The following is a 13,496-nucleotide window of genomic DNA, read 5'->3' as shown; positions in this document are numbered from 1 at the left end:
CCTTTGTTTTTGGTGTAAAATCCGGAAAATCATTGCCAAGACCAGTGGCAAGTAGCTTACCCTCATGTTTCCTTCTAGGAGTTTTATAATTTCAGTTCTTACATTCAAGTCTTGATCCATTTTGAGTTAATTTTTGTGTATGGGTGGTCCAGTTACATGTTTTTCATGTTGCTGTCCAGTTTTCCCAACACCACTTATTGAAGAAACTATCCTCTCCTCATTGTATGTTCTTGGCTCCTTTGTCATAAATTAATTGACCATAAGTGCATGTGCTTATTTCTGGACTCTCTATTCTGTTCCATTGATCTGTGTATCTGTTTTTATGCCAATATCATACTGTTTTGATCACTATAGCTTTATAATATAGTTTGAAATTAGGAAGCATGATGCCTCCAGCTTTGTTCTTCCTTCTCAAGATCGCTTTGTCTGTTTGGGGCCTTTTGTGGTTCCATACAAATTTTAGAATTGTTCTATTACTGTGAAAACTGCCATTGGAATTTTGATAGGGATTGCACTGAGTCTATCAACTGCTTTGGATAGTATGGAGATCTTAACAATATTAATTCTTCCAATCCATGAGCTTGGAATGTCTTTCCATTTATTTGTGTCTTCTTCAATTTCTTTCATCAGTGCCTTATAGTTTTCAGTGAACAGGTCTTTCAGCTTCTTGGTTAAATTTATTCCTAGGTATTTTATTCTTTTTGGTGTAATTATAAATGTGCTTATTTTCTTAAATTCTCTTTCTGATAGTTTATTATCAGTGTATAGAAACACAACAGATATCTATATATTGATTTTATATCTTGCAAATGGACTGAATTCATTAGCAGTTCTAAAAGTTTTTTTGGTGAAGTCTTTAGAGTTTTCTGTATATAGTATTATGTCATCTGCAAATAGTGACAGTTTTACTTTTTCCTTTCTAATTTGGATACCTTTTATTTCTTTTTCTTGCCTACTTGTTTTGGCTAGGACTTCCAATACTATGTTGAATAAAAATGGTGAGAGTGGGCATCCTTGTCTTGTTTCTGATCTTAGAGGAAAAGCTTTTGACTTTTCACCATTGAGTATGATGTTAGCTGTCATATATGACCTTTATTATGTTGAGTTACATTTCCTCTATTCCCACTGTCTTGAGAGTTTTTAATCATAAATGAATGTTGAATTTTGTTAAGTGTTTTCTTTATCTATTGAAATGATCATATGATTTTTATCTTCTATTTTGTTAATGTGGTGTATCATGTTGATTGATTTGCAGAATATGAACCATCCTTGTATCCCTGGAATAAATCCAACTTGATCATGACATGATTCTTTTAATGTACTGTTGAATTCAGTTTGATGGTATTCTGTTGAGAATGTTTGCCTATGTGTTCATCAGAGATATTGGCCTATAATTTTCTTTTCTTGTGGTTTCCTTGTCTGGTTTGGTATCAGAGTAATGCTGGCCTTGTAAAATGGCTTTGGAATCTGTTTTCTGGAAGACTTTGAGAAGCATTGGTATTCATTCTTCTTTGAATGTTTGGTAGAATTTACCAGTGAAACTGTCAGGTCCTGGACTTTTGTTTATAGGGAGTTTTTAAATTACTGATTCAGTCTCCCTATCAATAATCAATCTGTTCAGATTTTCTATTTCTTCATATTCAGTCTTGGAAGTTTGTATGTTTCTAAGAATTTATCTATTTTTTCTAGGTTGTCCAAGTTGTTGGCATATAATTGTTCATAGTAGTCTCTTATGATCCTGTATATTTCTGTGGTATCAGTTGTAACATCTCTTTTATTTCTGATTTTATTTATTTTAGCTCTTTCTTATTGAGTCTGGCTAAAGGTTTATCAATTTTGTTCATTTTTTCAAAGAACCAGCTCTTAGTTTCATTGATCTCTTCTACTGTCTTTTAGTCTCTATTTCATTTACTGCTGCTCTAATATTTGTTATTTCCTTCCTTCTAGTAACTTTGAGCTTAGTTTGTTCTTTTAGTTCCTTGAGATGTAAAGTTAAGTTGTGTACTTGAGTTTTTTTGTTTCTTGAAGTAGGCATTTATTGATATGAACTTCTCTCTTAGAACTCCTTCTGCTGCATCCATAAGTTTCGTATATAATATTTCCATTTTCATTTGTCTCAAGGTATTTTTCTATTGCACTTTTGATTCTTTCATTGACCCATAGGTTGTTAAAAGTAGCATGTTGTTTAATCTCTACATATTTGTGAATATTCCAGTTTTCTCATGTAATTGATTTCTAGTTTCATACCACTGTGGTTAGAAGAAATGTTTGATATGATTTCAGCCTTCTTAAATTTGTTAAGACTTGTTTTGTGGCCTAACGTATGATCTATCCTGGAGAATGTTCCATGTGCACTTGAGAAAAATGTATGTTCTGTTGCTTTTGGATGTAATGTTTTGCGTGTGTGTATGTATACCTTAGTTCATCTGATTTAACTTGTCATTTAAGGCCAATGTTTTCTTACTGTTTTCTGTCTGAATGATCTATCCATTTATGTAAATGGGTTATCAAAGTCCCCTACTATTATTTATTGCTGTTTATTTCTACCATTTGCTTTATATGTTTAGGTGCTCCTATATTGGGTGCATAAATATTTACAAATTTTATATCCTCTTGTTGGATCGACATCATTATGTAATGCCTTTTTTCGTCTGTTATTACAGTATTTGTTTTAAAGTTTATTTTGTCTGATATAAGTATAGCTACTCCAGCTTTCTTTTGGTTTCCATTTTCATGAAATATCTTTTCCCATCCCTTCATTTTCAGTCTGTGAATGTTCTTAGGTCTGAAGTGAGTCTCTTGTAGGCAGCATGTAGATGGGTCTTGTTTTTTTATCCATTCAGTCCCTCTCTGTCTTTTGATTGGAGAAATTACTCCACTTATATTTAAAGTAATTATTGATAGATATGTTATTTCCATTTCTGTTGTTTTCTGGCTGTTTTGTGGTTCCTCTGTTCATTTCTTCTCCTCTTGCTTTCTTCCTTTGTGGTTTGATGACTTTAGTGATATGCTTAGGTTCCTTTGTTATTATGTTTTGTGTATCTACTTTAGGTTTTTGCTTGTTGGTTACCATGAGGCTTACGTGTAACAACTTGTATTTGTAACATTATTTTTATGTTGATACCAACTTAAGTTTGAACACATTGTAAAGCTCTACATATTTATTCGCCCCACCCTCAACATTTTGTTTTCTGATGTCACATTTTACATCTTTTTATCTTGTGTACCCTTATTTAAATATTGTAGTTACAGTTATTTTTTTTTACTATTTCTGTCTTTTAACCTTCATATTAGCTTTATAAGTAATTAATTCACTACCTTTACCATATATTTACCTTTACCAGTGAGATTTTTACTTTTATATATTATTAATTAGTCCCCTTTCTTTTCAGCTTAAAAAAGTGCCTTTAACATCTCTTATAAGGCTGGTTTAGTGGTGATGAACTCCTTTAGCTTTTGCTTGTCTGGAAATCTCTATCTCTCCTTCAATTCTGAATGATAACTTTGCTAGATAGAGTATTTTTGGTTGGAAATTTTTGTCTTTCAGTACTTGGAATATATTGTGCCATTTCCTTCTGACCTTTAAAATTTCTGCTGAAAAATCTGCTGATAGTCTAATGGGGTTTCCCTTGTATGTAATAAGTTGTTTTTCTCTTGTAGCTTTTAAGATTCTCTCCTTGTCTTTACCTTTTGACATTTTAATTATAATGTGTCTTGGTGTAGATCTCTGGGTTCATCTATTTCGAACTCTCTGGGCTTCCTAGATCTGAATTTCTGTTTCCCCAAGTTAGAACAATTTTCAGCCATTATTTCTTCAAATAAGTTTACTTCCCCTTTCTCTTTTTTCTTTTTCCAGGACCCCTATAATGTGATGTTTAATACATTTCATGTTGTCCCATTTAAGCTATCTTCACTTTTTTTCATTCTTTTTTCTTTTTGCTTCTCTGATTGGGTGAGTTTCTGTGCCCTCTCTCAAGTTCACTGATCCTTTCTTCTGCTTCATCAATCAGTTGTTGACCCCTCCCCCTGGGTATTTTTCAATTCAGTTATTCTTTACTTCTGTGACTTCTGTTTGGAACTTTCTTATATTTTCTATCTCTGTTGAAGTTCTCACTGTGTTCATCCATTCTTCTCCCAAGTTCAGTGGGCATTTTTATGACCATTGCTGGAAATTTTAATCAGGTAAATTACTTATCTCCATTTCATTAACTTTTTTTCTGAGGTTTTATCTTGTTCTTTCATTTAGAACATATTTCTCTATTTCTTCATTTTGCTTGATTCTATATTGGTTTCTATGTATTACATGAAACAGCCACCTCTTCCAGTCTTGAACCATTGTCCTTGTGTAAGAGATGAACGTTTTCATTCAATCCTGCCCTAGCTCTTGGTTTTCTCCCAACCCTTTGTAATTGGCCAAGCAGCCTGTTTTATTTTTAATAGCTCCCAGTAGTTGAGGATGTACCAAGATCAGTCAGTGTCCCAAAGGGGAGAGAGCTCAGTCAGTGCCTTTATTCAGGCTGATTGGAAACCATGTCCTCAGGCAGCAGCTTTTCAAGAATGCAAATATATGCAGTCCTCTAGGACTGCAAACAAACATGCTGACCCCCAGAGCCAAGCTATCTGGAGGTGTCCCCTGGCAGCAGTCACAAAAATTGGGACTCCAAGTGGGTGTATAAACTCCTTTCTTGGAGATACCACTGTTCTGTAGTCATGCATAAGGGAGTGCAAAGATGGTGTCCCCTGGGTACCTTCTTTGAGAGCACCTCCATAACCTCTAGGTGTATGCCAAACCTGAAGCCTTCCCCCAGGGCTGAAGTTCCTGGATGAGCAAATAGGCCACTTTTACAAAAAGACTGGGGGTGTGTTTCAGTCTGCTGTCTGTGCAATACCCTAGGGATGGCAGTCTTCTAAGAACTGTTTCTATAATTGTTACAGTCCTGTGGGACCCAGGAATGCAAGACCCCCTGGCCAGGTGATCAAGGGGCATTCCCTGGATGATAGCTGCAAAAACTGTGTCACCAAGTGTAAAAACCAGTGCACCAGGGGTGTGTAGCACCTCTCAGGAGATAGAGGCACTCTGGAGCACAGCAGAGGGAGAGCACAAAAATGGTGCCCACTAGCTGAAGCAGGGCAGAGGGGGAGTGCAAAGATGGCATCCACTGAAGAAAGGAAAAGAAGAGAAAGAAAAAGAGGACAGGAGGAAAAGGAAAGAAAGAAGAAAAAGAAAAAGATGATACCCACCAGAAAGGGTGGGGGGGGGGAAGATGGTGTCTGCAGGCTTTAGCAGTGCAGAGGAGAGTAGGAAGATAGTGTCCACCAGCATCTGTCCTGGGGAGTATCCCAGCAGCCCCCTGCCCCTTAGACCAATGCTTTAAAATTAGTAAGTTAATCTCTTTCACATGAAGTCTGGGTGCTTTTCAAAGGGCTGCTTGTGGACTGAGCTCTGGGGTGGGTGAGGCTGGGCATAAGCCCTTTAAGAACCCTCCCTCAGGGCTTCGCTGGTGGTGCAGTGGTTAAGAATCCACCTACCAGTGCAGGGGACACAGGTTCAAGCCCTAGACCAGGAAGATCCCACATGCCACAGAGCAACTAAGTCCATGCACCACAACTACTGAGCGTGTGTTCTAGAGGCCACGAGCCACAACTTCTGAGCCCGTGCACCTAGAGCCCATGCTCCGCAACAAGAGAAGTCACTGCAGTGAGAAGCCCACGCACAGCACTAGCCCCCACTCTCCACAACTAGAGAAAAGCCTGCATGCAGCAACAAAGACCCAGTGCAGCCAAAAATAAAATAAATTTTAAAAATTTAAAAGAAGGAACCCTCCCTCAGTTCCACAAAGCCCCACATGTCTCATGGCGTGAGACATGTTGGTCTTCAAAGTGAGATGTTTTGGGGGCTCATCCCTCAGATGCCAGATCTTAAAAGTTGGGGTGACCTATGTGGGGTATGAACCCTTCACTCCTTCTGGGGAAGCTCTGGGTTTTGAGTTTCTTCCTGACTATGGGTCATTGCACAAGGGGTGGGGTTTATGATGAGATGATGTCTCAGCCTTTTCTACCCACTTGGATGTAGTTTCCTTCTCATTTGCCCGATGTAACAGGGTCTCTTCGCCTGTTTTGAGGGTTTTTTCAGAGGAAATTGTTCCATATATAGCTGTAGATACAGTGTATCCATGGAAGGAGGTGAGTTCAAGATCTTCCTACATCACCATCTTGCTAAAATTTCTAATTAAGCAGTTTTTATTGTGGTAATAATCTATAAGCACAAGCTTTTAAGAATTACAATTTTTAATATTCACTTCCATAATTTAAGCACGAAGAAACTCTAGCTTGAATCTTGCCAGAATTGTTTAGGAAAGCTGGATGTACATGAATTTCATTTGCTCTGCATTTACATCATCCTAATCCTTTTTATAACAATTGCATGTTTTTTCATCAGCCTTTGACATTTAGAAAGTAAGAGCTATGACCGCCTGGAGGGGTGGGATAGGGAGGGTGGGAGGGAGACGCAAAAGGGAGGGGATATGGAAACATATGTATATGTATAACTGATTAAATTTGTTATAAGGCAAAAAATTAAAAAAAAAAAGAAAGTAAGAGCTATGCATTAAAACCTCTGCAAGAAAGTAAACTTTAATGAATTTTTTTTCTCTCAGTCCCAAAGGGAACATGAACTCTAAAATTGACTGTTGTACATAATAAAAGGCATGGCTGCAGCTGAAAGCATTTATAATAAAATACAGAACTCAATTTCTACTTTATCCTCTGTCTACGTTCATCAGATAGCTGGGTATATCTATAACTTTATGATAGAACGTTCTTCCTAAGAAGTGTGTGAAAGTTAAAAGATCAAATAAATCTGGTTTTGAAATAGTGAAACCAGATTAAATGTGAGGGAACTGGACTGAGTACAGCTACTCAACATATATAAAGGTATATATTAAACAAACATTTGCACATATTGACATTGCTGGCATACAGGAACCCCCTTCTGGATTTAAGAATAAGGTTCAGTTTCCTTTTATGTTTTTTAAAATGGTGGAGGTTGGGACTGTCAGGGCAGAAAGGAAGTGCTTTAGTTAAGCAGAGTCAGGTATTCCTTCCTGTCTGCATACTTCCTGAAGGCTGTTACACAGATGGAGAAAGGGTGTGGGGAGGAGGTCCTCTTTGTGGAAAGGAGATTGGTGTCTTAGCAGCTTTAATCAAGATTGCTATGACCTATGCCCTGAGCAAAGTAGCACTTTTCATACACTGTCCTATTTAATCCTCTCAATAAGGCTTTGAGGTGTAGGTAATTTTCTCATTTTAAAATGAAGAAAAAGGGTAAGTAACGTGCATAAATTAGTGTTTGAGCCAGTAGTCTAAGTGGGCTCCTGACTTCAGAACCAGAGACCTTTACACCTGGATGTATGCACATTAATGATGCACTGACTGTATCCTGAGGAAGCCAAGGGTGGATGATGGTCTGAAGGCTTTTCAGTAAAATGTTACTTATTTGATTTTCCTCCCATGATTTGGCTTTTTTAGTATTTGGTTTAAGTTGATTATGCTAAGGAAATAAACAGTATAAAACACTTGTTTGAAATGAGGATTTGACACTGCCTCCCTGAAAATATCATCTCCTTCATTGTTCCATTGTCAGGGAGTGCTGAGTAGCTGAACATCATCTCTGGCATCTTGGTTGCTTGTCAGGACCACACAGCTGTAGTGTATTGACTAATTTCATGCACTGTCCCTAGAGAAAACGGAGTCTAACCCTGTGTGGTCGCCACCTGGGAGTTATGGCCTTTCAAATCTCAGCCCTATTAGCCTTAACTGCAAGCTGTTTTGAAACTGCCCCACACAGGTGCATGCTTCGGGGATCAGCCAGAGATTTAGGCAGAATTTATACACAATGTTTGGGGCTCCCACTATTCCGTTTTCTCCTTTCTGGGATTCCCCCCCCCCCTCACTTTCCAGCTGCTCTGGTTACCTCCATCTCTATTCTCTAGTTTTTTCAAGCCAGTAAGAGTGCAGGTTTCTCTCCTAATTTTAGTCACCCCTACACCCTGGGGCCCATCCTCTGGCTGAAAGCTGTAAAAATAGGAAACTTACCCAGTGCCATGCCATTCCCTTCTTCCAAGCATCAGACTTTCACCTCCACTGTCTATCTTCCTTTGGTTACTCTTTAGTGCCCTCAGGTAGGCTTTTATATTTTTTAATTTTGTCCAGAGTTTATAGTTGTTACCTGTGCGTATGTGTTGAGGGCCAGAGGGCACACACGGCAGAAAGGTCCAAAAGGAACCTTAATGAGCTGTCTTTTTAAGTATCAAATTCTGTGCAAATCAATCAATTTTCATGCTAAAATTAGATACAGCTGACATCAAAAAGCCTTAGAATTATGATCTCACAAAATCATGATTCACTGTTGATCTTTCTTACTTCTGCCTGTTTTGTTCATACTATCATTTACCACCTAAATGTCTCCTCAGTTCAATTACTGTTTGAGAATGATTTATTGAGTAGTTAACGTCACATAAGTCGTGGTGCTAGATCCTCTACCTATTGAAGTCGTGTTCATTCAAAATTCACATCAAATGCACATGACTCCAGGATCGCTCTCTCGCTTCTAATTGGTAGATAGATGTGCTTTATTGTTCTTCTGAATACCTTTGATGCTTTGTTCCCCCCTTATGACATTTTATTTATTAATATACTTGCTTTCCCCTCACCCCCCATCACCAGCCTTGTTCCCCCATTAGATTGTAAACTTTACCATGGCAAGGGCAAGTCTCACTCATGTTTGTATCCATCCATGCTTCCTTAAACATGCTTTTGAAAGTCAGGAACCAAAAAGATACATGAAAGTCTTTGCAGTTGGAAAAAAAGGGGGGAATATAGAACACTAGTTTCCTATATCTCTATCCTCAGTAGTAGAGTGGAACATCAGATAATAAAGCATTCTTTTTTCTAGAGAGCAACTTAATAGAGACAACTCTTCTTCCCCTAATTCTTCTTCTTCCTCCTCTTTGTTTACCTCCTCCTCTTCCTCTTTTCCCCTTCTCCTCTCCTCTCTCCTTTTCTCCTTCTTCCTTTCTTTTTCTCACTATTTAATTGTGATCTAATTTAATCTTCAACTTTTTTTGTATGCTTAGTCTCCACTTCAAAATGGGATATGTGTTGGTATGAAACCCTTTTGCTTTAATTGTTATAGTTCAGTAAGGGATTCCTCTTTTACCTATGAAAATTTAGTGCCAGAACTTAACTAAATAGCACAATGATGTCTCCAAGATAGATAGGCGAATAACCCAAATGTTTGATTCTTCCTTAATTTATAAACTACTGAGCCATAGTAATGAACGTACTGTAAAATGAGAACTATAGAAATAAGATTAAGTGAATTAAATTATTTTCCCTAATAATCTCACTTCTTCCTTAGATTCAGGTCAGAAGACATTTAAAAGGAGAAGATCCATCATAAACTGGGCCTTCTGGCGGGGCTCTAGCACTCACCTGGATAACTTGCCCATGTCACCAACATCTCCTGTGCCCGGACAGCTCTTTGGGGTTTCTCTGCCTGATATCTGTGAGAACGACAATCTGCCCAAAGCTGTCTTGGTAAGTCTCATTTTGGCCTGTAACACTAACAGGAAAGGAGGTTTGGGGAAAGAGAGCTCGGGGAGGTAAATCTATCCCCAAATGGAAAATTATAGACACCCGTGGCTCTGGCTGAGAATCTTTGTCATTACTTCAAAGAATAAAAATCTGATTAAGCTATTGCAGAGTCATAAGGCAGACATAATAGGGAGACATGATCTAGTCTACTGGTTTCAGGGAAAAGCCACATAAACCTGCTCAGATAAATTAGAATCTGCTCTGTAGACAGAGAATCCACATTAGCCCTCACATTTCTCCCACACCCTTTCTTGAACCCTACATTGTTCAGAAAGTCTCATTTAATCACTTTAGCAACAGAGACTAAATCTTATATTTCTATACTAAATCTTATATTTTTATTTGTATTCCAAGTCTTTAAGCGTAAAGATACATCTGCTGGCATTTAATTATCTTTTGTATGTAGAAGAGATCAAATGAAAACCACTGAGTATTATTGTCTCTGGTTAATATAGTAAATGATGACTGTTAAGCAACATTTATTGAGTGTCCACTATCCTCCAAGCACAATGCTAGATGCCTGGCACTCTTTCCTGTATTGTGCATCTATTGTACTAGTCTAGTCACTTTATTGCTTATCTGTCACAACAGATTTAGAGGGTAGTTACCATCATCATCATCATCATCATCACCATCATTCCTACTTTACAAATTAAAGGAAAAAAAAACCTTCGAGTTTACCAAAGGTCACACAATAAATATGTGTCATAGCTAGGTTCCAGATCCCATGGGTTGCTCGTCTCCAACACCTATTCTTTTCCTACATGGCAAGCAGAGGACACACAGAAAGAAAGAAAGCAAAATGAAAGACTGAACAGAATGGAATGGAATGGAATGAAGAAAACTCTCTGGAAGAGATGATTTTGGAGGCTGATTTTAAAAGAAGGAAGTAAATACAGGAAGTAGAATAAAATGTAAAGTCACATGAAAAGAAAGACAAGCAAGTGGAGAGTGAATTTGGCAAAAGCATTTCCATATTAGGGGAAAAGAGTCCATATTAGAGAATAATGGGGAAAGAGTAGTTAGGGAGGAGAGAGACAAGTTAACAGGTACCTTGAAGTGACTGTTGGTTCACTGAAAAAAGACAGTCTCATTAAAGCAAGCATTTAAAGTAAAGTGTTTTAGATGTTGAATATAGCAAGAACAAATAGGAGAAAGAGATTTAGAGATAGCAAAAAACAAATTGACTTTAAATCTCTAGGAGGCCATCTAGCCCCAATCCTTCAGGGCTTCCCCCTGTTATACCCTAGCCTCTGGCAGCTGGAGAGGGCAAATATATGTTCCCTTGCTTGTTATGCATGAAGTGCCATTTTGATTTTTTTTCCCTTGTTCCCCATAGGATATGCTTTTCTTTCTTAACCAAAAAGGACCCCTCACAAAAGGCATCTTCAGACAGTCGGCCAATGTGAAATCCTGCAGAGAGCTGAAAGAGAAATTGAATTCTGGAGCTGAAGTACAACTAGACTGTGAATCTATTTTCGTGATAGCATCTGTCTTAAAGGTAGGGAAAGTTCTCCCTTCATCCACCCCACAGCATAGCTCTGGAGAAAGACAACTGGTTTCTCTCATTATAACATTATCCCCATCTGCAAAGGACCATAATAGAATTAGAATCTTAAAAAGTGTTAAATAACACTTCACAAAGTCACATTGGCCTTTAAAAGCCACTGCTAATGATGTGGCATGTCAGACAGGCTTTTTAAATTTTTTTCATCCCACCTCACTCTCCTCATCTTCACGTCTGCCAATCTCATGCAAAAAAATTAAATTAAATAAAAATTAAAAATCATAACACACAGCATATTTACCAAAGTAAACATCCTGATGACTTTCTCACAATCTCACTATCTTCCTAATAAAGGCAAAATTTTCAAAAGTAAACTTTTATTAAACTTTGAAACAGAGTTTACCAGAGTAAACAAACATTTGCCTAACAACTGAAACAAAAATTGCTCACTGAGACCACTGAAAACTCCATTCATTTATACAGTCACCCCCAATGCCTTTTAAAAGTAAAGTTGGAATAGGAATGACTCCAACATCCAGTCCTTCTTTTATGAAATCCTTACCACATTTGGCATTCTTAAAGGTTCTCACCCTTCATCCCATGTGTGTCTGGTATTTCACAGTAAGCTTCTTTGCTGCAAATATTTTTGCCACATAACTAATTGGCCACAGGTCAACTTTGCCATAAAAAATAAAATAACTGGTTGACAGTTTGTTTTAATATACACAATATAAAAATTATGACAGGGGCCTCCCTGGTGGCGCAGTGGTTGAGAGTCCGCCTGCCGATGCAGGGGATGCGGGTTCGTGCCCCGGTCTGGGAGGATCCCATATGCCGCGGAGCGGCTGGGCCCATGAGCCATGGCCGCTGGGCCTGCGCGTCCGGAGCCTGTGCTCCGCAACGGGAGAGGCCACGACAGTGAGAGGCCCGCATACCGCAAAAAGAAAAAAAAAAAAAAAAAAAAATTATGACAGATGATGATGATTGGTCCCAAGAGTTGGTTTCATATTTTGAAAAACACTACATTGGAGGTAAAGGAGGCCAAGGGCCTTGAAGGCATAGCATGAACCCACATTTCCCCTAGAACTTAGGAACATTTATCAATGGACAAATGACAGTATGCCAAAAGCATACAATGGTGTGGCAGGCTTTCAGAAACACTCAGGCACAAATATGCATCCTAGTACCTAGTATTTGAAACCTGGTGCCTCTCTTAATGAAGGAAGAAATTTTAGCAAAAAAGAAAAAGTGTGATGCTGAACAAGAGATGAATCAACAAGCAAAAAAAAAATGTGTAAAATACTATGAACAAAAGACTTGGAAGGCAAGTGCTTAAGTACAACCCACAAAATAATGTCAGTTAATTGCTCAGTATTGCCATGAATCTACACACATTTTAAATGTGTTCAAATATTTTGCATTTCACAATAAAGACTTTAACTTTGTTATTCTCATGTTTCATTATATCCTTTTTAATGTCCCTCATTTATTTTTTGTTATTTTACCTTTTATGGTAGAATTGCCTTACAGCCAATTCATTATCTGGTAAAAGTTTTTGCAACAAAAATGCTTGTGGCAGATAAGCTTACTTATGGCAAAAAAACCTAGAACCCACCCCTGTGGTTACTTAACTCACATCCACAGTTGAGTTAGACTTCTAAAATGTTTTCCTCCTCACATTCTTGAAAATGCCTCACATTTTTGGAAAACCTAGAGTCAAAATGAGCTTTTAGCAGAGTTTTGACCTCAGCAATAGCTTCTGCACACCAGCATCAGGCTCCCATCTCCCAGCAGGGTTGGAATGAACCAGAGCTAGGGGTGGAGACAGTGCCCTAGCCTGCATCCCAGGGCCTGGAGCATAAAAACCAAATTAAGGAAAACATGGTGAAGAAGACTCTTGCATATCTCTACTGCTGGTCAGTTGCTTACAGAACCATACTTCATGACTTAATGAACAATCAGATGTCTCTTGGTAAAAGGTCCATGTCTGGTTCTTAAACAATCCCTGCCATGGACTTTCACAATAAAGTATCACTCAAAAGAACTGGAGAAGTGGAGCTAGGGTCATCTAATTTATTCTACACAGGATTTGTGATTACCCTTCAATCCTGGAGTACAATAAAATTATGTATGGTGTGCTTAGCCACATAACATGTCATACATGCAGATATATGTATGATGAATTTTTCTCTTTTTTTTTACCATATAATTAGGCTTTCTCCCATCTCTTAATTTAAGAAGTTAAAGCCTATGTTTTAGAAAATTTTCCTTACTATGCTATTCATCCCAGCACTATGCTTCTTAAAACTTTGTACTAAATTGTTGAGGCTATTAC

At 37.9% G+C, this 13,496-nt stretch overlaps 1 protein-coding gene across 2 annotated transcripts in view; it reads left to right on the top strand.

The window, feature by feature from the left end:
* Positions 1-13,496, top strand: part of ARHGAP20 (Rho GTPase activating protein 20) — a 147,681-nt gene that overhangs the window by 122,740 nt on the left and 11,445 nt on the right. For both annotated transcript variants that reach the window (XM_082628716.1, XM_082628715.1), the window contains exons 10-11: positions 9,419-9,597; positions 10,994-11,155. In XM_082628716.1, coding sequence (XP_082484842.1) covers positions 9,419-9,597; positions 10,994-11,155 — 341 coding nt within the window. The remainder of the gene's footprint in view (positions 1-9,418; positions 9,598-10,993; positions 11,156-13,496) is intronic.

Source organism: Mesoplodon mirus (assembly GCF_964341445.2).
Source record: "Mesoplodon mirus genome assembly, chromosome: 7".
NCBI lineage: Eukaryota > Metazoa > Chordata > Mammalia > Artiodactyla > Ziphiidae > Mesoplodon > Mesoplodon mirus.
Note: the sequence above shows the minus strand (reverse complement) of the source record. Positions and strands in the feature narration are given on the sequence as shown.